The sequence below is a fragment of the Phascolarctos cinereus genome, unplaced genomic scaffold (assembly GCF_003287225.1).
Source record: "Phascolarctos cinereus isolate Bilbo 61053 unplaced genomic scaffold, phaCin_HiC Scaffold_4;HRSCAF=312, whole genome shotgun sequence".
NCBI classification, from domain to species: Eukaryota; Metazoa; Chordata; class Mammalia; order Diprotodontia; family Phascolarctidae; genus Phascolarctos; species Phascolarctos cinereus.
In genome coordinates this window covers 464560665-464585736 of record NW_027555847.1, presented here as the reverse complement: position 1 = coordinate 464585736, position 25072 = coordinate 464560665, and the positions used below count along the sequence as shown (strand labels likewise).

The 25072-nt window shown below is 35.3% G+C and overlaps 1 protein-coding gene across 4 annotated transcripts in view; it reads right to left on the bottom strand.

Annotated features, from left to right (window-relative positions):
* The window catches only part of ARFGEF1 (ARF guanine nucleotide exchange factor 1), a 157921-nt gene that overhangs the window by 87649 nt on the left and 45200 nt on the right, over positions 1–25072 (bottom strand). For all 4 annotated transcript variants that reach the window (XM_021002051.2, XM_021002050.2, XM_078153365.1 and 1 more), the window contains exons 5-9: positions 15327–15506; positions 8063–8339; positions 5350–5460; positions 3008–3183; positions 1962–2095 (exon numbers count right to left, since the gene is read on the bottom strand). In XM_021002051.2, coding sequence (XP_020857710.1) covers positions 1962–2095; positions 3008–3183; positions 5350–5460; positions 8063–8339; positions 15327–15506 — 878 coding nt within the window. The remainder of the gene's footprint in view (positions 1–1961; positions 2096–3007; positions 3184–5349; positions 5461–8062; positions 8340–15326; positions 15507–25072) is intronic.

The following is a 25072-nucleotide window of genomic DNA, read 5'->3' as shown; positions in this document are numbered from 1 at the left end:
TCTGTTCTCCCTCTATATTACTCCACTTGGTGACCTCATCAATGCCCATGTTGATTATTTTTATGCAGATGACTTTCAGATCTACTTGTACAGCTTTAACCTCTCTCCTGAATTCCAGTCTCACATCTCCAACTGCCTTTTAGACAGTTCAAACTGAATGTCCCACAGTAATCTTAAACTAAACATTTCCAAAACTGAACTCTTTATATTTTCCCCAAACCTTGCCCTCTTCCTAACTTTACTATTACTGGTCAAGGGTACCAACCTCTCAGTTACCTAGGCTCACAACCACATTGTCATCCTTGACTCCACTGCAACCATCCTGGTGCAGGCATTTATCACCTCTGTTAGCTGGTCTCCCTAACTCAAGCATTTCCTTACTCCAGGGGTGGAGAACCTGTGGCCTTCTAGGTCCTTGGGTGCAGCCTTTTGACCGAGTCCAAGTGTTATAGAACAAATTGTTTTATTAAGGGAATTTGTTCTGTAACGTTTGGATTCAAACGGCTGCACTTAAGGACCTAGAGGGCCACATGTGGTCTTGAGGCCTTCCCTACTCTAATCCATTGTCCACTCAGCTGTCAAACTGATCTTCCTAAAAAGCAAGTCTGACCATACCACTCACCTATTCAACCAACTTTAGTGGCTTCCTATTGCCTCCTGGATCAAATGGAAAATCCTCTATTTGGATTTCAAAACCCTTCACAACCTGACTCTTTCCTACCTTTCAAGTTTTTTTTTAAACCTTACTCCCCTCCACAGACTTTGCAATCCAGTATGGATTAGGTGGCATCCTGGCTGTTCTTCATAATCTATCTCTTAACTCTGAGCATTTTCACTGGCTATACTCCATGACTGAAATAGAGGCCCTTCACCTTTATCTCAGCCTCCCAGATAAACTGGCTTCCCTCAAGTCTCAGCTAAAGTCCTGCTATTTACAGGAAGGCTTTCCTAGTCCTCCTAATCTTAACATTGTTTTCTTCTGAGATTACCCCAAATTATCCTGTACATACCTTGTTTGCACATAGTTTTTTGCATGTTGTCTCCCTCATAAGACAGTGAGTTTCTTGGGAACAGGGACTGTGTTTCGCATTTCTTTGTTTCCCCAAGCATCTAACACAGTGCTTGGTACATGACAAGCATGTAATAGATTCTAGCTGATTTACTAGGCTGTCAAAAAGTGGGTAGGGGTCAAAGAATGATAAGTACTGAAAAAGGTATATTGTATTTGGCAAGCAAGAGACTGTTGGTGAGTTTGGAGATAGCAGTTTCAGTCCAGTTTCATAGATAAAAACTCAATAGGACAGGGTTGAGAAGTGAATGGGATGTGATGACAGGGTGTGGTCAGTGGAATGGATGAGAGATGAAGGGCAAATGGCTTGAGGCCAGAGTCAAGTGACTTTAAGAACGAGTGAGAGATGGCATGTTTGTAGACAGTAGGGAAGCTGTCAATGGATAGAGAATGATCAAAATTTAAAGAATGAGACAAAATGGTCAAAGGAATAGTATCTACTCCTTGGGCATTGGAAAGCAATGAGATCAAAGGCACACATCTCTACTCAAGACTCCTTTGGAAAGGAGGACTACCTCTTCCTTAGAGTTGGTAACAAAGGAAGAAAAAATGGGAATGACATTGAGATCTGAAGTGGGAGGTGATGAAAGCTGACTTCAGCTTTCTCAGTAATTTATACTGACCTTGACGCCATTTTTATTCTCATTGAAGGTAGGTAGAGGGCAATGACTGGGTAAATACATCAGTAGTACTTATACTTGAGTTTTCAGAACCTATTCTTATTTTCTGAAGCTTACTTTCCTTACCCACTTCTCCCAAGGGAGAAATTTCCCTCTTCATTTAACTGGGCCCCCGTGAGAACAAAATAAAATCTAGCAGTTTAACTAGTCCAAGTAAATTTAAAACTTAAGGAAACACCATTATTAAATCAGGAAAACAGGTAATGACTTACTTTGGGTCTGGCGGTCCATCTGACAGTGGTTTCATCGACAATTTACATAATGACCTGAATACTAGAAAGGCATCCTTTTGTAAAATGTGGGAAAACTTAGCACCAGGTGAAGGTCCTGAAGAATTTCCAGATTCCTATATAAGGTAACACATCATTAAAATGCAGACAAATACAATGCAAAATCATTTTTTGAAGGCTAGTGAGATGTGACTTCATTTCCAATACAAAGAAGATACCATGTTACCAGAATATCCTTTTTTAATATTTTAAGTTTGTGTTTTTTTTTCCCTCCACACTAAGAACTACAGCCACTGACTTCCCCTTTGAGATCCTCTTCTGGGTCACTAAAGAAAATCTTCAAGTCCCCTCACTCGACCTCATCATTTAACAAACACTAGGCAGGTTATCACATCCATTCCCAGAACTTACATTGAATTTTAAGCTCTTTGCATTATTCCAATTTTTACCTACTCTCGGGCAAATGTGAGACTGGTGGCTGGGTATGAGCATTTCTTCCTTGATGCATTTATTAGCTGATTTCTGGATAGAAGTCTTTAAGAGAGTAGTGAACAAAGGACTAAGGGACTTTTCACCAGAACAGAATGAAAATAATTTCAGTACGCCTGGAGGTAGACTAAGTCACTAGGTCCCTTCTAGCCCTATGGGTTTGTCTAAGAATCTCTGATGAGGGCACTTTTCCTAAATACTTTATATTTTATAATTTAGAATATTTGACTTATTAGTTGATAACACATCCCAGAAGGTAATGGGTCAAATTTATGTTAAATGGCAAAAACTTTATATTAATACATATTGATAAAATTGATGCAAAAATAAAATAAAAACTTTTATTTCTATTAAATGGCCAAAAAACCCCAAATAACATGTCAGACATCATTTACTTCAATTCAACAAAGTCTCTACTATGCGCAAGAGACTATGCTAGTGAGAAACTTAGAGTCTAGTCAAGATATTTCTCATAGGCACTGTTCAACTTTAGAACTGTGAGATCAATGGCTCAATGTGATTCTTCAATTTATTTATACCTGAGTATCATTGGAAGAGACAGACAATCTGTCATCAGGTAAGGATGGTGTATATGCAACAGAAATTGGAGTCCCTGGAATCCCATTTGCTTGGATATTTTCACTATCGCTACCGTCCTCCAAAGTTCCAATGGTGCCATCTGCACTTGTATTTTCAGCAGTTCCTTCTCCCATATCTAAAAAGTTAAAATGGACAAAAATGTATAAAATACATTGAATCTGAAAACTGTTTGAAGAGTAGAATTTTTTAAAGCAGCACATTCTTAAAGAAACAGCAGCAAAGCAGTATTAAATAAATGATAGTTGCTGTACAATCCAAAGGTTCTATAATAGATTATGATATGATTATTGGGAAAAAAAAATTGGAAAAAAGATTACCTTTCATCACTATTTTTAACTTGCTCTAGAAATTAATATTACTTTACTGGCAAATGGTCTTAGAAAGCTAACCAGCTTCTGTAAGGAAATGCAAGCTTTTAATTTGCAGTATTATTTATTATAACTAAATATCGAGAAGTAAATCATTCTAAGAAGAGCAAAGATAATTCTCAGAAGCATATTCAAATAGTCCTTTACTTAAAAATGACTTACATAGAGGGATTAGCAGTGAATTCTTGAACCCTGACCCCCAACAAGCATTATTCCTCACACCAAAAGCAGAAGCAAACATAAATAAGAGCAGCACCAGGACTACACACTTCCCAACCCTGAAAACTGAGAAGGCCAGTAAGTCCAATACTGGCTCTTAAGGCAGCATTCAGAAGTGTTCTTATAGTCTGGAGTAGGGACTCTGAAGGTACAGTTTCAAAGAAATAGTATTATAAACAGTGGTTAAAGGAAGCCAAAATAGTATTAAACTTTATTTTTCAGGAATATTACTCACTCAATAAATATTTATTGATGGAAAACTATGAGCAAGGTAATCTGACAGGTATCCTAAGTGAAATATAGCAGCAGGTACTGGCCTGTGAATCAAATAACCATTCACAATATTATTTCCACTGAAAAATGAATTCAGGGTGGGACATGGTGGTACATGCCTATAATCTCTGCTGCTGGGGAAGCTGAAGCTAAGGGATTATGCAAGCTCAGGAATTTTAAGCTACGGTAGGGCTAAAGCCATTTGGATTTTTGCACAGTCGGGCACCAATACAGTGAGTCCCCCGGCAAACCAGCCTTGGTCAGAACCCTAAAAAGTTAAAGATGTGCTGTGATCAGCAGTGAGACTGGGCCTATGAGTAGCTACTACACTTCTAGCTTGGGTGAGATGGAAAGATCCAGTCTCCAAAAAAAGGGAAAAAAAAAAGAAAAATGAAGAGTCTACCTACTAAGATGAATACTTAAAAGTACAACAACTATACCTATGCATCAACTATATGAACTAAAAATCCTGCCTCTGATATTTAATAGCTGTTTGATCATGGGCGAGTCACTTAACCTCTCTAAGCCTCAGTTTCCTCATCTGTAAAACAGGGATAACAATAGTACCTACCTCATAGGGTACTGGGAAGTTCAAATGAAATAATGTATTAAAGGGCCTTGAAAATCTTAAAGTACTATAGGAACATCAGTTATTATTAACTATTATACCTTGGTTCTTGATAGTTAACAAAAGCAGAATAAATCAAGTTCACATATACTAAAAAGAGTATCTTATATGAGTGATTCCTTATCAGTTTTGTGACTGCCAGGAATGTTTCTAGTAATCTTAACAGGTGTAGTGAAATTTTCAAAACCAAAAAAAAAATTCACTCTTAATTTCAAAAGTTATTGTTATTTAATGTTTTTTAGGACATTTAAGAGGAGAAAGTATCAAACTTAAAAAATCACAAATTGAAAATGGTTGAGAATCATGGATTTATATAAATTATTAACATATAAGAATCAGTGAATGGGTGCTGCCTCAGACAAACTGAGACCTGGGAAAGACCTTAGCTTAAAAAGGTCAAGGTCCCCCACTACATCTGGGGCCATCTCCAGTCATCCTGACCTATGTCTTGTCACTGGACTCAGATGATTCTGGAGGAAACAGCGAGGCTGACAACTTTGCACAGTTCTACCTCACTTAAATCCAATTCACTTGCAAGTCAAGACATCACCCTCCTGATGTCATTGGTCCTCTTCAAGAATGAAGGACAAACAACAACACATAAGAAGAGAAAAAGATGGGATATTCAAAGATGTGTAATTTGTTTTTCCTTGATGGATCAACAATTATCACCGGAATACAAAACTGGAATATTTTAATTTTTACAGACATCACAATTACAAAAATATTTTTTCCTAATCAAATGAAGTTCCTCATAAATAACTTACACATAAGCTAGTTTAAAGTACAATACCTCCAACAACTATGTTCACCATTTCTTGGACAATACTTTGGACAATATCTTGTGCCTTATCTTCATAGTCATTGTTTTCTCCATCATATAATCCATCACTTTTAGATAATGCTTTAAAATAAAGAAATTCAAAAGATATTACTTGAAATATTAGAAAATGATTTTCAGAGTCATGTCAGAAAGAATAGTTTTAAACGGTAGCTATACTTTTAAAGACAATACAATCTAAAGTAGGCAAAACAATAAACAGGCACACAAAAATATGTAGTTAATACATAACAATGGAAAGAACACTAACCTCAAATGATAATTTAAATTAACTAAAATTATAGACTTTAAGGTCTCAAAAACTTTTTTTCCCATTCAATTCTGCAACACGAATGCCCAATACCTAAGACAGACTCAGAACACTGAATTTTCTTGGTAAATGCTTGCTGAATAAGTTAAGTGAATTAATTTATAACCATCACTGCAAGGAGATTTTCCCCAAACCAAACCATAATTTAATTTTATCCCTGTAAGAATCAAAACATTTAAAAAAATAATTGGAGTGTTACTTGGCAAAATGAATTATACTTTTCTTCCTTCTAAACAGAATATAGGGGACAACTTTTAACCTTTCCTAGATGATACAAACAGATCATTTATAAAAACAATATTATACTGGACCATAATATGCCCTCAAAAGGGCTTTGAGGTGTATTGTATTATTAGCTCTTAACATCAAATGACTTTACTATTTAGTCATTCTGACTCATGTATCAACTTTCTTCATATATCAGCTGTAAATTCCAACAATCCTTTTCCCACCTCCATCTACCATACTTTATTGTTTAATTCATCTAACTACTGCCTGCAGTAATCAAGAATGAATGCTAGCCAGAGGAAAGCAGATAACTAAGTTAAAGAAACCTTTTTCTATACCCAATTCCAAATTAATAAGACTTAGGAGAATAGGTTTCTCAATAGCTATTTTCTTCATCACTTTGAAGTCTTTTTCTCCTGCCACATTCCAGGTGTCTGAAGTTGCCAAAGGTCTAATAAGTGAAAAATTAATGTAATTTTACAGAAAAGGTCATTGGTAACAGTATGGCTAAAAGAATTATAGTCAACTATTGATAATATAAGGATGGAATATTCACTTTGCAGACTAACATAGCAAACATTGCTTTCAAATTCTGCCATCATCTACTCTAAGTGTTATAGGGATAAACTGAATTTTTATTTTATGTTAGGTCTTGGAAGTAAAAATCTTCAGTCATAATAATTACCTTCATCCCCCAGGTAGTTATGTCTTCTATAACTCTGTATCCCATATAGCCCCTTGCACATAGGAGAGGTACAATAAATATTTCCTAAATTAATTAAAATTTGTATGGAGAACCCAGCTCTAATAAAGGCTGGCCCTTCAAATCAATGGATGGGATGATATAGTCCATCTTCAAAATGTGATTAGAATATGGAAGGGGTTGATTAAGAACAAGCCAAGGAAATCAAACATTGTATACAATGCTATTTGCTATTTAGCTATAAGTGGTATGAATTCCCAGAACAATTATACTTAAATATAACCATTTTCAATAAGCAATAAAAATTATTTTGATATGTCAGTCCAAAATAACTTATGTTACTGCTCTTTCCCATTGACTCGTAGAAAAGATTAAGCATATAATCCACAGTTGATTGAATAATTTTGTGGGGTCAGGACCAGTGATTTTGTTGGAGTAATGAATTCTCAGTGAAAACACTTCTCCCTCCCTCCTTAGCTGATCCTTACAACTGTAGTTCAATTTATAGTTGGGGGGAGGGGATGGAGGAGGGCACTGAGAGATTAAGTAACTTGCCCAAGGTCACACAGTCAGTATTTATCATCCATAGGACTTGCAATCAGGTTCTCCTGACTCTATGGACAGCTCTCTAGCCACTATACAACACTGTCTCTATACCACATAATATGGCATAAAAGTTGACCTTTTAATAAACTATAGGACTAAGTAATATCCACTAAGAGCAACTGTTTAAGCAGTCAGGCTGAAGCTGTAGAAAGTATCAATAGGATAAAAGCTGATCTTCTATCTAAGTTTTTGAGTCAAAATCTCAATGTCTACAGAAAAATTAGAACCAGCATATATACTAGGTAGACCTATTAATGCAATAAGACACTTGATCTGATTCTAGAATAAAGATCAGTTTCAAGGACAAAAACAGAAATTTTCTTTAAGTAGAGCAGCTGCATTAACTGCATAAAGAAAAAATTTTAAATTAACTATGAATCCCGTCATATTTCTGCAATTAGCAATTTCCTGATTTTTACTTTTTTTTCCTCAACATGCTCTTTACATTTCCCATGAACATAGTGATTTATGACAACTGTACTCATTTCCCAGAAACGCTGGGCAAAAGTTACTATTGTTTTGCTATTTGCAGTGAATCTATTCCAGCAGAGTAAAAGTTCCACACAACCAAATAAATACTTGCAGCCTTCTTTAGAGAGGTGCATAAATCCCCTAGGAATTATTACATAGCACATAATAAGTTCTTTGCCTCAGATAAAATTTGCCTTATTTTGTACTTAATACCATATTACAATCTTATTTTTTTCTAAAATTTCTTCACCATTTCCAAGTGTGAGAAGTGTTTTCTATTTATGAAACACACAGCTCTAACCCCTCCCCACATGCTTCCCTCAAATTCCCTTTCACAACAAGATTACTTTCTGCAGCAGTAGCCTGATCAGCTTCAGTTTGTTCATTCTCTGCACTGGAAATGTCAGATCCATTTTCTGGCTCTGTATCATCATGAAGGCTCTTATCCACATCATTTGTGTGGGGTTCAAGTTCCCCTTCATGTTCTTGGGGCAAAGTATCAACAGTCCCAGGTGGCAGATGTCTCAGCTGAGGTGATTCAGGCTCATGATGGCTTACAGGGGATTGTAATAGATGATGATGTTGACGATGTCTTTCTTTTTCCATTTGTTTGGCTTCCTGTAGCTGAAAACATGAAGTGTGAAAAACTGCCATGCACTGTCTAAAGTATTGTTAAAATCAAATTATTTAGAATTTGGAGAAAACAAAGTTTTGCCAACAGTAAACTTTAGCAGAGAGATGATAAATTTCTACCTTGGCTCATAAATTGTAAACTAAAATTATGTGACTATCAGCATAACAAGAAAATACTTAAAACATGCCAGAGGAACAACCGAATTGGTGCTCCTACTAGGTTTTTTTTTCCCTTAAACATCAAGCAATTATGAAATACTTAACAGTGAAGTGGAAAGAGCCCTAGACTTAAAATTAGAAGACATGGATTTGAGTCCCAGGACTAAAACTTACTAGCTATGCATCACCAGGGAAATCATCACCTCTTTGAGCTTGTTTCTAAAGAAAAAATGAGAGAGCTGGACTAGATCATTTGTAAGACCTAGCTCCTGCTGTGATATACATGAACTATTAAGAATTTGGGAGGGACCCTGATTGGCCCATCTGCTTAAAACTAGCACACAGATCAGAACTCCCTCCGTAAACATTCCTAACAATGGGTCATTTAGCTTCTATTTCAATACAAATATTGAAAGGGAATCCTCTACCTCTCTCAGCAGCCCAGTACACGTTTAGATAATTTTAAATAAGTCGTTTTCTCTACATCAAGTCTAAATCTACCTCTCTGCAACTTCCATTGACTGCTACTAGTTCTGCTCTCTTCTTAATCAAATCCAGATTGTCTATGTATTTCCCAAAATGTGACCCCCCAGAACAGATTGTAGTCTGACCAGGAAAAAGAGAGTACAGCACAACTATTACCTTCTCTGAAAGTGGACAGTAGGCCTCTTTTAATGCAGCCTAGGATAGCACTAATTCTTTTGGCTGCTATATCACAGCTAACATACTGAATTTATAATCCACTAAAATTCCCAAGTTTTTTTCAAAGGACTGATTGTCTAACCATGCCTCTCCATCCTATACTAGTAAAGCATTTTGTTTGTCTGTCTGTTTTGTTCGGAAATAATTGCTGACAGAGCTGTAAATTGGTCTTGCCATTCTGGAAAGCAATTTGGAACTATAACTAAATAGCTATTAAACTGTGCATACCCTTTGACTTAGTGATACCACTACTAGCTCTATATCTTAAAGAGATCAAAGAAAGAAGGACTCATATGTACAAAAATATTTATGTAAACTCTTTTTGTGGTTGCAAAGAATTGAAAACTAAGGGGATGTCCATGAAATGGGGAATGCATAAATATGTGAATTTCATGGAATTCTATTGTGCTGTGACAAATGATGAAGGGGATGATTTCAGAAAAACCTGGGAAGACTTGTATTAACTGATGCAGAATGAAATGAGCAGAACCAGGTGAATAATTTATACAATAAAACTATTAGAATAATAACTAACTCTGAAAGATTTAGGAAATTTGATAAATATAATTACCAACCAGAATTCTAAAAGACTCATGATCAAACATGCTATCTACCTCCAGAGATAGAGGTAAAGGACTCAAAGGGCAGGAAGCATATTTTCTTTTCTTTGTTACTTTAAAAAAATTTTTTTTTGGAGATAGTCAATGTGGGAATTTGTTTTGCATCACTTCATATTTGCAGTGGGTTTTCTTTCTCAATGTGTGTATAGGAGAATGAAGAGAATTTGGAAATACAAATAAAATAAAATTAGGGGAAAAAAGAAAGTGACTTGATTTGATCTTTCTTAGAGAAGAAATTACCTTTGGGGAGGGTGTCTTAACCTTTTTTGTGTCATAGGCCTCTTTGGCAATCTGGCAAAGCCTATGGACTCCTCAGAGTAATCTTTTTAAATTAATAAAATAAAATATGTAGCATGACAAAGGAAACAACAACAACAACAATAAATCTAAGCAGAGACTTTACCTTTACCCTTATATTTCATTTTAGTTGACCCATCATTCTAGTCTTTTTGGATCCTGTTATCTAATTAATCAATCAATCAGCATTTATTATGCCCCTCTCCTAATAGCCAAATATGGTCTTTTCTCAAACCCCATCAACGAATTTGATGCACTTGACACTGTTGACCACCCTCTCTTTCTACGTACTCTCCTCCACCTTCCTGGGTTTTTGGGACATTACTTTTACCTGGTTCTCTTCATACCTATCTGATCATTACTTACTCTCTTTTACTGGCTCATCCCCACACAAATCTACATGTTCCTAAAGGTTCCATCCTTGTTTCTCTCTTCTTCTCCCTCTACATTCTTAATAACTTCATCAGTTGCTACAGGCTTCACTATTATCTCTTTGCAGGTGATGCCAGTCTATGCACACATGTGTATAAATCTATACACACATGCACACAGATACACACAAGTCCTAATCTTTCTCCTGAGATTCAGTCATGTCAATGCCCATTAGATGTTTCAAAATGGACATCCCAGAGACATCACAAACTTAACATGGCCAAAACAGAACTAATTCCTTCCAAATCCTTCCTTCTTCAAAACTTTTCTATTTCTGTGAAAGATACTACTATCATTCCAGTCATTGGCAATATCCTCAATTCCTTACCCTTTCTCACCCTATAAATATAAAATCAGTTGTTAAGTCTTGCTTTCTACCTTCATAATATCTCTTGAATCTGACTCTTTCCATTCACATAGTAAGCACCTTAATTCAGAGCCTCATCAACTCTCACTTATTATTACAATAAATTCGTAAATGCTTTCACTCCACTCCACTCCTTCTTATACACTACTGCTAAAAGCAATTTTCCTTAAGTACAGATCTAACCATGTGACTCCCTTACCACTGGATTCCTACTGCCTCTAGGATAAAACATAAACTTCTTTATTTAACTTCCAAAGTCCTCCACAACCTGGCCTGTTATTTTTATTTTTCCAGCCTACCTCTCTTCCCACACTATGTGATCCAGTCAAATTATTGGACTTCTCTCTAAATACTTCATCAATAATCTTCCATTTGCCTCCCTAGACCTTTACACCAGCTGTCCCAAATGTCTGCAATGCCCTCACTCCTTATCTGCCTCAGAGAGTCCCTCTACTCTGAAGAAACAGCTAAAGCACCACCTGCATGAAGCTTTTCCTGATCCCTCCACAATGCTAGTGCACTCCCTCCCATAGTACCTTGTATATATTTGCATTTAATAACTTTATATTTATACTGTACATATTTGCATACATATCTGCTATCTCCCCCAACAAACTGTAAGTTAAGTGGGTATTGTTTCTTTCTTTGTTACTTGAATCCCGAGAGCACAGCACAATGCTTGGCAAATTAATTGGTGCTTAATAAAAACTTGATTTACAGATTGGGATGTAATCCCAAAGTGAGACAGTCCTTCCCCTCGAAGAGTTAATGTTCTATTAGGGTAAAACAACATATTCATATATGTAAATGAAATATATACACACAGTAAAATACAAAACAATTTTGTTTAAGAGGGATATCATGTCTTCCTCTTTTTTCTTTTGACCTCCAATTTCACTCTTTAACACCCTTAGGATGATTGGGATTAACTGGTTATCTCTAGAAGTTGTCTACAAATGTATTTTTTTTCCCTTTTCCTTGTTTACTATTTTGTTGATGTGCGAATTTTATAATTTTGTAAGCAATTACCCATTTTAAAAAAGACTTTCAAGTCTATTAGCATGTGGCTATATGAATCAGCCTCTGATGATTTTTTTGTTTTTCCATTGTGATATTCCTTTTCTCATTTCTAATTTTAGTTACTTAGTTTTCTTCTGTTTTTATCTTATTAAGTTAGCTATGTTGTTCATTTTTTCTTTTGTTTTTGGTTGGACCTGTGATTTTATTGTAGAGAACCATGACAGGAAGGAAGGAAGGAAGGGAGAAAAACCCAAACACACAGACAGCTTGTCTATGAACTTGTAATGAGTAAACTCTATCTACCAATGCATGTTGGTACCTGCTCTACAACTTACAGTCTTAGAGAGGTGTCTGACGGGAAGTTAAGTGACTTGACCAGTGTCCCATAGCCAACAGGTCCTTCTGGCTAACTTACCAGCACCACTGTGCCATTTCCCCCTCTCAATTAGTTTTATTAGTCTTTTAAAAGAATAAGTTACTTTTCTTTATCACTTCCTTGTTTTCTTGTTATCAGAATATACTTATATCCTATTTTAGTTATTTCTATTTTTCTTGTCTTTTGTTTTATACATTTTCTAAGTTAAGTGAAGGTTCATCTCAAGTGTTTCTTTTTCACCTTTCTAACCCAGTTTTGTCATCTGCAAATATGCAAGTCTTCTATGGCTTCATTCAAGTCACTGATAAAAATGTTGAAACGCACATATTCCTAAAACACTTTACTGGATACTTTCCTCTAAGGTGACATCAACTCATAGCTGGCTATGCTTTGGAGCCATAGTTATTTAACCAATTCTGAATCTCCTTGACTGTACTATTTTTTAGAATTTCTTTTTTTATTAGGAATTTAATTGAGATCTATAAACATTGCCATTTCCACATAGAAATAGGAAAAGAAAAAGAGGTTTGTATGTGAAATTATGAAACTACATACAGCCTGTGTTTTTTAAAATACGTATTACATTAACATGATAGTATCAATATTGCTTCTCTATTTTCTCTTCTAATCTTTTGTTCTCTCCTTAATTTTTTAAGTCTATCATTGAAAATCCTCTCTTTCTTTTTTTGGGAGGAGAGCATTACTATCACTATTCTTCTCTCCTCTCTAAAACTTTCTACCTTCACAATTCCACCACCCAAACAGAGGTTCTCCTTTTAACCATTATAGTACAGCAAAACAAATCATCCTATGGCTGTGTTTAAAAATATGTTCATTCTGCACCTCTAGTTATCACCTCTCTGCCAAAAGACAGCATGCTTCATCATTACTCTTCTGGAGTCCATGATTGATCACTGCCTGACTGTACTATTATTTAGCTCAATAGCCCTGTCCACAAGGATAGCATGGGAGATTTTGTCAAAGGCTTTCATGGAATCCAAGTATATCATATCTACACCATTTTCTTGGTTTGCCAATCTAGTTAGCTACCCAAACACAAAAATTAAATAAGAGTTGACCCTGTTTTCTACAAATCCATGTTGACTTTTATTGACTATTTAACATTCTAAATTCTGTGAATTATTATTTATTTCTTTTATTCTCTATGTTCACATTAACTTAAAAAGCCCTAGTTCAGGATGTGTGTGACATATGCAATTCAGCAGTGTGTCTGATATTAGGAATTTGTAGCTTTTCACAATTAGAAAATCATGGAAATTCCTTTATATAAAACAGAGTTAGATAGTTAATAAACATAATCCTGAGATAAAGATTCATTAGGACATAAAGTGTTTGGAATAAGAAACCATATTCAGAAAAATTAGAAATTTATGTTAGAGAACTAGGCAGACTAATTTCAACATTTTATGTAAATTCCACCTGTAAATTAAAAATCCATCCTACTTATAATCACTAAAAATATTAACAATAATGATAAACCTCATTATATTCTATATTTGTGTAGCATTTTATACTTTCCACTGTTTTAAAATATTTGATCTCATTTGATTTTTACATAAAAGCCAATCTACAAAAAATATGCTGCCAGTATTACATGTTTACAACAGAAAAAATGTTTTTAAAGCATAAAAAACTGTTTTAAAGTGAACTATTATTGTTTTTAAATGGCACATGCAGGTAGGCATCATACTCTAATAAATTTGGGGCAACTGGAGCTCATTAAAATGACTTCTTTCAATAGAAAACAAAATGGTATAGCAAAAATTTTCTAGACCAATGGTCCACTAAAAATTAAATATAAAGCTGAATTCAACAAGGCCTATGCTTCCAAATTTTAGATAGAAATGTAAATACTGTTATAGAGAAGTTTTGATGACATTTAGCTATTTATTAATTTTCCATTTAAAAGACTTCATTTATTGTTAATATTAGAAAATTAATTACATCTTTGACTTATAAAGTTTTGACCAACATGTAAATTAACTCTGTTCCCAACTTCTTTCTTCCCTCTCATTTGCATTTGTTAACTGACTGTAATTAAAGTATAGATTTTCATCATTTACTTTGCTTAGAGGTTTATGTATCTTGTTCTTAAAATTTACATTCCTGTGAATGAATGGAATGTCTGTTACTTTTTTCTTCCCATAATACTAAGTTAGAAAGCTTCACTGACTCTTCATTTTCCCCCCTGATAAGGATCCCTGAGATAAAAAAGTCTCTATACTTCCATACTACATATACTATAAATGTTTTTAAATAGTTTAGAGTATACTGAAAATAAAATGTTCCATTAATTTTAGATGAAATATCACTACAGAAATGTATCTTTTTTGAAAAGGCAGCATAATGTAGTAGTAAAAACACTGAACTTGCTGTCAGGGTCTTGGCTCCAACATTAAATTAGCGGTGTAACCACAGACAAGTTATTTTACCTCTCTGAGGAAGGAAATGTTTTCTTAGTTTTAAAATGGAGAGTATCTACCTCACAAGGTATCTCAAAATGAATTATTACTGGCTCACATTTTATTGTTATGATTTTCAAGGATCAAAGAACAGCTCATTTATAATAAAAACAGTAAAAATAAAAGTCTCATCATTATTATTAAGAATAATGGCTACCACTTATAGAGTGCATTAAGGTTTACAAAACATTTTTTATGTGTTATTTCATTTTATCCTCACGACAACCCTGTTACACCCATATTCACTTGTTCAGGGACCTCAAAGTTACCTCCTACTATGAGGAACGTAAAATAAAATTTCTATTTTATTAGCAGCTCAAAAGAAAACAAGATTTATCCAAAGTTACGAGTTAGTCAACCATTAAGTTATAAATGAGAGATTATCTCTATGGATATATATAAAGCTAATAAAGAACAACAGATAGGTATCACTTATTTATTGTATCTTCAATCTTATATTTGGAATGCAGGTCATACTGTACATCTATAAAACTATCTTAATAATAAAATTTTAATACTTACTGCTTGGTTTTCCATACGTGCAAATATAACATTTAACATTTGAGTAAGAGTAGCTTTGGCTGTTGTCTGATTGATTAGATTTTTGCTTGCTAGATATATATTGTAACATGTTCTTACAGCTTGCAACACAGTTCCTTCATGAATTTCTATGTGCTGTGATGTTACTGCAGTAAGCAAAGCCTAAAAAATAAAGTGTATCATTAAAACAATGTTTTTCTTCCTCCAAAGTTGCACAACACATATTTACATATAATACTTTTGTATGAAAATTAAAACTTTAAAATACTGCAATAGATATATTTTTGAAAAATAGCAGGAAATCAATTACAGTATAATGAATTTGGAAAATTCTTCAATAAAATAATCATTAGCCTATTTTACCTATTGTAGAATGGAAATATTAGGTTTTTTTAAATCAAGGCATATATGCTATGTTTTCAAGGGAAAGGACTGTCTCATAAATCTTTCTCTTCCAAAAGTACAAGACTTTGTACTCTGAAGTAAAGACACAACCTATGAGGCAAAAAGCCAGGGCTGCAAAAATTGAAGGGACCATAAAACATTACTATGTTTTTAAATAATAGGAAACTTTTCACATACTCACTATTTGGAAGACAGTAGTAGCTATGAATTAAGACTTTTCCAACACACACCTTAACCACCATAGACAGTGTTAGACAATGTGATGTGAGATACTGATTTAATTACTTATGGCAAGAGAAGCTTAATGCAAAGGGTGACAAGATTCACCAGTCTTCATTTTTCTTACCGCATTATCCCATAAAAAGAATCTCAGATGTGTGTGTGTGTGTGTGTGTGTGTGTGTGTGTGTGTGTGTGACAAAGAATAATGCTATATTACCCTATAATACTGTGACGAGACCTCCTATAACTGTGAAGCTGTCTTTTCCCCTACTAGCCCATAAGCATCTTGAGAATACTTAGAACAGTGCCTAGTACACAGCAGGCACTTAACAAATGCCTGACAGTCTTCTTTGTTTTTAATCTCTCAGAATGCCCACACTGGTATCATGTTCATAAGTGTTCAACAAATATCTGATAAACTGAACTGCACTGATTTATTACACAGATTAAGATATATCATAGATAAAAATCTTATCAGGAAAAAATTAATGATGACATACAATAAAGACCTAATGTAAGTTTTTTCCACAGGTGCTAATTCTTTTCATAGCAATGTGGTATTATAATACTGGAAAAAAGTACTTGAAAAGGAATCAGAATACTTTGACTTGTCATTAACTATGAAACCTTAGACAAGTATTAATGTCTGTGAATCACAGTTTATAAAGTAGTAAATGGGGATGTCTGGTTATCAGGATTATTAAGAGGATCAAATGAGATGCCAAAGAATCTGATATACGTAAAAACTGTGAAACACTATTCCAATATAAACTATTATATTTAGCTTAAATTTCATCTTTGTTTACTACATATCTTTTATATTTTTGCCTATAATGGTTTGCTTCAGATTTTAAGCTGATAGAGAAATTGGCTCAGGTCTCTATTACCTATTGGTACACAATATATAACACAGTTAAGTACACAAAGACATAATATGTATTTTAGGGGTATGAAATTAGCCTTGATGCGGATAAAGAAGGAATACTGGCAAAAATTAGTTTTTTAACAGTTAGATGTCTTAACCTGGAGTCTGTGAACTTAAATTTTTTTTTATAATTATGATTCAATATAAATTATTTCCTTTGTAATACTATGCATTATATTTTATGCATTTAAAAATATTATTTTGAGAAGGTCATGAGTTTCACCAGACTCCCAAAGAGGTCCATGACACAAAAAAGGTTAAAAACTTATGAGTTAGATGAATAATTACAATGATTCTCAAAAGACTGGAAACTCTCTTAATGAGAAATATTCAGGGTCTAAACTGAGTGGCTACAAGTGCCAGATATACTTGGTTTACATCATAGAGGCTTAAGATCATTTACAGAAACATTCCCAAAAAGCTATGTTATTTCTGTAAAGTAATCCAATATTTCCCAATAGTTTAGTGGAACACTTTTGAGACAGATTTTAGAGGAAGAGTGTGCTAAGTTATCTAAAAGCAAGTTAAGTTCCCTTTGAAGATTCATTGATAACATGGTAGCTATACTTTTTGGATGCTGGCTAATACAAAACTGGGAGTGCTTCTGTGGTATTTTTTTTTTAATTCCAAGGTCACCGCTCCACTGTTAGTAACCTATCACAGGAAATTTTTAGAAGTCTACACATTCATTCATTCAGCATTTATCTAATATCTACAATGTGTAAGCAAATTAAACTAATGCAGTTTATTACTCCAGACTCCTAAATGTGGACCTCTTTTTAATATAATTGCAGCTAGTCCCCAACATAATCAAAGGATTATATTCCAAAAGTTTGTCTGTAAATCAGTTATTTGGGAGCTGGAATTTATTTTTCCAAAGAAGCTATGTTATACATTGCTGCTAACATTTCTAAGCTAGTCTATAAGAGATCACTTAATCCAGAATATAAAAAGGAAGCATGGAAAAGCAGGAAGAACACTGGACTTAAGAGTCAGAAGACCTGAGTTTGGTTCCTGACTCCATCACTCACTAGCTGTGAGTTCTTGGGCAAGTCACTTAACCTCTTTTTGTTTCAATTTGATTGTCAAAATGGGGATAATATGTCTATAACATGTACATTATCCCAAATGACTGAGGGAGGTTAAAAAAATAAAAGTTTACATCATTTTAATTTTTTTTTCAGCCTGCATCTGGGAAATACATTGGTTTAGGGAAGGCCTAGTGTCAGAGGCAGGGCTGTAACCCAAGATTGGCTCTGTCCACTATGTCTCTTGTTGATTACAAGAAAACATTTGATTTTGTAAAGAATTTCAGGAGATTTCTTTCAAAGCTTCATCTTTTTTAAAAAGTAGTATTTTATTTTTCCCAATTACATGTAAAAACAATTTTTAACATTCATTATTTTGAGTTCCAAATTTTCTCCTTTCCTCACCTCCCTCCTCCCTAATATGTAAGCAATTTAATATAGGTTATCTATGTGTAATCATGTAAAGCGTTATTTCGATATAAGTAATGCTATGAAAGAAGAAACAGACCAAAAGAAAAAAAGCACACAAAAAAGTGAAAAATAGTACGCTTCAATCTGCATTCAGACTCCATCAGTTCTTTCTCTGGGTGTAGACAGCACTTATACCATGAGTCTTCCAGAACTATCTTGGATTACTGTATTGCTGAGAATAGTTAAGTCATTCACAGTTTATCATTGCACAATGTTGCTATTACTATGTATAATGTTCCCTGGTTCTGCTCACTTCGCTTTCCATCAGTTTGTGTAAATCTTTTCAGGTTCTTCTGAAATTAGCCTGCTCATCATTTCTTATAGCACGGTAGTATTCCATTACATTCATATAACACAACTTCAGCCATTCCCCAACTGATGAGATATCCCCTCAATTTCCAATTCTTTTCTACCACTAAAAAAGCTGTTATAAATATTTTTGTAAACATAGGTCCTTTGCATCTGTTTTTAATCTCTTGTGGAATACAGACCTAGGAGTGGTACTGCTGTGTCAAAGGTACAACACAGCTTGATTGCTCTTGGGGCACAGTTCCATATTGCTCTCCGGAAGAGCTGGATCCGTTCACAACTCCACCAAAAAGGCATTAGATACTTCCCAATTTTCCCACATCCTCTCCATTTGTGATTTTACTTTTCTGTCATACTAGCCAATCTGATAGGTATGAGATAGTACCTTAATTTGCATTTTTCTAATCTATAGTAATTTAGAGCATTTTTATATGCCTATAGATAGGTTTAATTTCTTCATCTGAAAACTGCCTGTTCATATCCTTTAACTATCAATTGGAGAATGACTTGTATTCTTATAAATTTGACTCAGTTCTCTATATATTTGAGAAATGAGGCCTTTATCAGAGACACCTGCTATAAAAATTGTTTGCCAGCTTTCTGTTTTCCTTCTAATCTTGTTTGCATTGGTTTTGTTTGTGCAAAAACTTTCAAATTGAATATAATAAAAATTATCCATTTTACATCTTGTAATGCTCTTTATCTCTTGCTTGGCATAAACTCTTCCCTTCGGCATTGATATGACAGGTAAACTATTTCTTGCTCTCCTAATTTGCTTATGGTATCACCCTTTATGTCTAAATCAGGTACCCATATTGACCTTATTTTGTTATACAGTATAAGGTCTATACCTACTTTCTGCCATAACCATTTTCTAGTTTTCCAAGTAGTTTTTGTCAAATTGGGAGTTCTTGTCCCAAAAGCTGGGGTCTTTGGGTTTATCAAACCCTAGATTACAATGGTCATTTGCTAGTGTCTTGTGTACCTAATCCAATCCACTGATCCACTGCTCTATTTCTTAGCCAGTACCACACAGTTTTGATGATTACCGCTTTATAATATATAGTTTGAGATCTGGTACAGATAGGCCACCTTCATATTTTTTTTTCCATTAATTCCTTTGATATTCTTGATCTTTTGTTCTTCCAGATGAAGTCTGTTATTATTTTTTTAATTTAGGTAGAATTGTCATTTTTCTTATTTTGCTTGGCCTACTCATGAGCAATCAGTATTTTTTCAACTGTTTTAGATTTGACTTTTATTTGTGTGAAAAGTATTTTGTAATTGCGTATGTATGGCTCCTGGGTTTGTCTTGGCAGGCAGACTCCCAAGTATTTTATATTATCTACAGTAATTTTAAATGAAATTTCTTTTTCTACCTCATGCTGCTGAACTTTGTTGGTAATATATAGAAATGCTGATGATTTATGTGGGCTTATTTTATATCCCTGCACCTTTGCTAAAGCTATTAATTCTTTCAACTAGTTTTTTAGTTGATTCTCTGTATCATCACATCATCTGCAAAGAGTGATAGTTTTGTTTCCTCATTGCCTATTTTAAGTCCTTCAATTTATTTTTCTTCGCTTACTGCTATAACTAACATTTCTAGTAGAATACCGAATAATAATGATGATAATGGGCATCCTTGCTTCACCTTTGATCTTCCTGGGAAGGCTTCTAGCTTATCAATAAGCCATTACAGATAATGTTTGCTGATGGTTTTAAACAGATACTACTTATCATAATGCTTTGTTTTCCATGAATCTATAAGGTCAACCAAATTCCTGGGATAGACACAGCCACAGAGATGATGTCATTTGAAGATCTTCTGAGTTATTAACCAAGACATAAAACAAGGAGATTACCAAATGTGTTCACCAATATCATACTTTTTGAAAGTACCAACAAATAAAAGATGTCTTGAATAAAGTGCAAGTGGAAGAGAGGTTCCCTACATATGACGAGGTGTTCTAGACACTCTGACTTGTATATGTTTAGAACTGATTATACCAAGTTCCAGAATGACATTATCAAATCCCAAAATACTGAAGTTCTTCTTCAATGAAATCCAAAGCCACTCAAAAGACTGAACTATCCAGACAGGGAAAAAAAAATAGATATGTGACTTTTTTTTTTCCTTCTGAAATTATGACAACAATTTGGATAAGCAACTCATAAAATTGGTTCATTACACATATATTTAGGTCCTGAATTGTAGACAATGAACTGGGCCCAGAACTAAGCAGGCTGCATGGATATGAGAGATTACAGGGCACTTTCAATGGTGTCAAGCTACACTCCTGTCCCATTATCATATCACCAACTGTGCCAAGTCTCAGCCTTGGATCACTCCCACTATCTTCTATCTTTGCTCCTAACCACGAGCTGAAGAACAAAGATGGAGAATAATCACAAAGCTGTCTTGCCTGGGACAACAAATATATGTTACACAGCCCCAGCTTGGTCCTCATTGTGGCTAGGCAATCCTTTTATACGTCCAAATTAACTCACAATCCCCCTCACCACATTGGCTTTTCCAAACCTTTTCATCCCTCCTGGAACCTCTCATAGTTCCCCCCTCCCCCCCACTCTCTCAGATGAGGACCATGCCTCATATTTTACAGAAAAAAATTAGTTCCTTCTTCAATCATCCAACATCACCCAGATGCCTTCTTTCGCTATTTCTATCTCCACCTTTCTCTCACATGATGAGCTAGCCCTTCTCTTTGCCAAAATCAAATCTTCTACATGCATAAATGCTCCCATTTCATCCAGTTTCCTCCAGCATACTGCCTCCTCTGTCATTTCCACTTTCTCACTCATCTCCCTATCCACAGCCTACTTCTCTACTCCTACAAACATGCCCAGGTCTCCCACATACCCAAAAGACCCTTAACTGATCTATTCATTCCTATTATCATCCTATATATCTCCTACCTTTTGTGGTGCCTCTACTTTCTTTCCTTTTACTCTTTTCTTCATGCTCATCACTGAACCAAAACTGCTCTCTCCAAATATACTGGCCTTTCTCAGTCCTCATCATCCTTGATCTCTTCCAAGCCATGGACACTGTTGATCACTTTCTCCTCCTTGATACTCTCTTCACTCTGGTTTTCAAGACAAAGCTTTCTCCTGGTTCTCCTCCTATTTGTCTGGTCCTTCTCAGTATCCTTTGCTACATCTTCACACAGGTCACATCGACTAACTGCATCAGTGTCCCACAGGGCTCTGCCCTGGGCCTGCTTTTCTTCTTTGCCTTTATTATTTCCCTTGATGATCTCATCAGCTTCCATGGATTCCCTTATTATCTCTATGCTGATGATTCCAAGATTTACCTATTCACAATTTCGTATCAGACATCTCACACTCAATGCCCCACAGACATCTTAAACTCTACGTACCCAAAACTGAACTAATTATCTTTCCCCCCCAATCCTCCCTTCTTCCAAAAATTCCTATTGTTAAGGGTACCACCATCCTTCCAGTCACTAGGACTCTCAACCTAGATGTTATCTTTCATTCCTCATTCTCTCTCACCACCCCCTTGCCATATATGATCTTTTGCCAAGACCTGTCAATTTCACCTTTGTAACATCTCTCAAATATGCTGCCTTCTCTCCTCAGATACTGCTAACATCCTAGTATAGGCCTTCATCTCCTCATAACTAGACTACTGCATAACCTAGTGGTTAATCTACCTACCACAAGTCTCTCCCCACTCCAATCCACTCTACTCAGCTGCCAAAGTGATTTTCCTAAAATGTAGGGCCAACTACAACATATCTCCCATTAATAAACACCAGTGGCTCCCTATCAAATCTAGGACCAAATAAAAATTCTCTGTTCAGTCAGTGATAACTAACTCCTCCCCCCACCCTAATCTTCTTAAATCTTATGCCAGTACTACCCTCTTCCTCCCCCAGGCCTCTTATTCTTTAAGGTAACCACTGGTCATTCCTCAAACCAGATATTCCATCTTCCAACCCCAGGCATTTTCACTGGCTGTCTGCTACGCCTGGAATGCTCTACTTCCTCATCTCTGCATGCTCGTTTCCTTGACTTCCTTCAAGTCATAGCTAAAATTCTCCAGGAAATCTTTCTTAATCCCTATTAATTTTACTGCCTTTCCTATGCTGATTATTTCCTATTTATCCTGTATATAGCTTGTTTATATGTGGTTATTTGCATGTTTTCCCATCCATTAGATTGTGAGCTCCTCAAAGGCAGAGACTGTCTTTTGCTTTTCTTTGTATTACCAGCACTTAGTGCAGGGCAGGGACCATAACAGGTGCTTAATAAATGTTTACTGATTGACTGACCAACTTTGTTCTTAGAACAAAGATCAAAGTAAATTTAAAAATTAGAAGAAATGATAAAAGTGAAAAAGTACTATATATGATTACAGCAGCTTTAACACATTTGTTTAAACAGCTGCTGACTTTTAAAAATAAGAAAGGGACAGAAGTCAAGAGAAGCTTAACTGAGGCCAAGTAGTTACCACAAAAGAAGCTAAAATACCAGAATCATGCTAAAGAGAAAAAGATAGCAGTCAAAGGCAAGATTGCTACATTTGTAAATCACAAGAAAGTCAATATGATGAAGTGGAAACAGCAAGAGATTTGGAATAAGTAGGTCCAGACATGTGATTTTATGGGTATAGAGAATTCTTGGTGTGGAAACTCCCCTGACTAGGGAATCAGCAAGTCACTTGTAATTTCTGATCTCAGAGAATGGCCAGAGTATTGAAGTTATTTAAACGACTTGCTGACGGTGATACTTTTAGGAATAAGTCAGAGGTAAGATTTGAATTAGAAGGCTTCTTGAGTCCAAGGCCAGCCTTCTATCCACTCTCTAATGGTATCTCTCATGAGGGAGGTAATGCAAAAATACTTTCTGTTTTACAGATGAGGAAAATGAGGCTTAGAGAGGTTAGTGATTTGTTCATAGTCAAAAAACTGTGTAGATATCAAAGGTGAGATATGAATCCAAATCTCCTTGACTCTAAGTACAGAGTTCTATATAGACTATGGTAGCTGCCTCTAAGTTTCAATGTGTTATTAATTACTATAACTGGGTAACTCACAATCTCTTTGAGCCCCAGTTTCTTTCTTTTTTTCTTTTTTAAAAAAAAATTATTTATTTTTAGTTTCCAATATTTACTTCCACAAGATTTTGAGTTCCAAATTTTCACCCCACCTCACCCCTCCCCACACCCCAAGACGGCATGCATTCTGAATATCCCTTCCCCTAGTGTGTCCTCTCTTCTATCTGTCCCCTCCTTCTCTAATCCCCTTCCCCTTCTATTTTCCTGTAGGACAGGACAGACTTCTGTACCCCATTTCTTGTATTTCTTATTTCCCAGTAGCATGTGAAAACATTTTTTTAAACATATGTTTTTAAAACTTTAGGTTTCAAATTTTCTCCCTTCCTCCCTCCCCACCCACTCTCACTGAAAAGGCAAGCAACTCAATATAGGTTATAAGTGTACAGTTATGCAAAACACTTCCATAGTAGACAAGTTGTGAAAAACTAACTCTATTTCCCTTAATCCTATCCTGCCCTCACATTTATTCTATTCTTTCTTTTGACCCTGTCCCTCCTCAGAATTATTTGCTTCTGATGACCCCCTTTCCTAATCTGCCCTCCTCTCTATTATCCCCCTGCTCTCTTGTCCCCTTCTCCCCCTATTTTCCTGTAGGGTAAGACAGATTTCCATACCCAACTGAATGTGTATGTTATTCACTGCTTAAGCCAAATCCTATGAGAATAAGATTCACTCATTCCCTCTCACCTTCCCCTGTTTCCCCTCCACTGTAAGAGACTTTTCTTTTGTTTTTTTTTGTGAGATAATTTACCCCATTCTACCTCTCCCTTTCTTCTTCTCTGAGTATAATCCTCTCTCATCTCTTAATTTTACTCTACAGATATGACCCCTTAATCCTCAACTTACCCTGTGCCCTCTATCTATCTCTCTACACATACATATAATTTTTTTCTCTCCAACTACCCTAATACTGACAAAGGTCTCATGAGTTATAAATATCATCTTTCCATGCACGAATGTAAACAGCTCAACCTTAATAAGTCTCTTATGATTTCTCTTTCCTGTTTACCTCTTCATGTTCCACTTGAGTCTGTATTTGAAAGTCAAATTTTCTATGAAGCTCTGGTCTTTTCATCAAGAATGCTTGAAAGTCCTCTATTTCACTGAATTACCATTTTTTCCCCTGAAGGATTATACTCAGTTTTGCTGGGTAGGTGATTCTTGGTTGTAATCCTATCTCCTTTGCCCTCCAGAATATTATATTCCATGCCCTGTGGTCCTTTAATGTAGAAGCTGCTAAATCTTGTGTTATCCTGATTATGTCT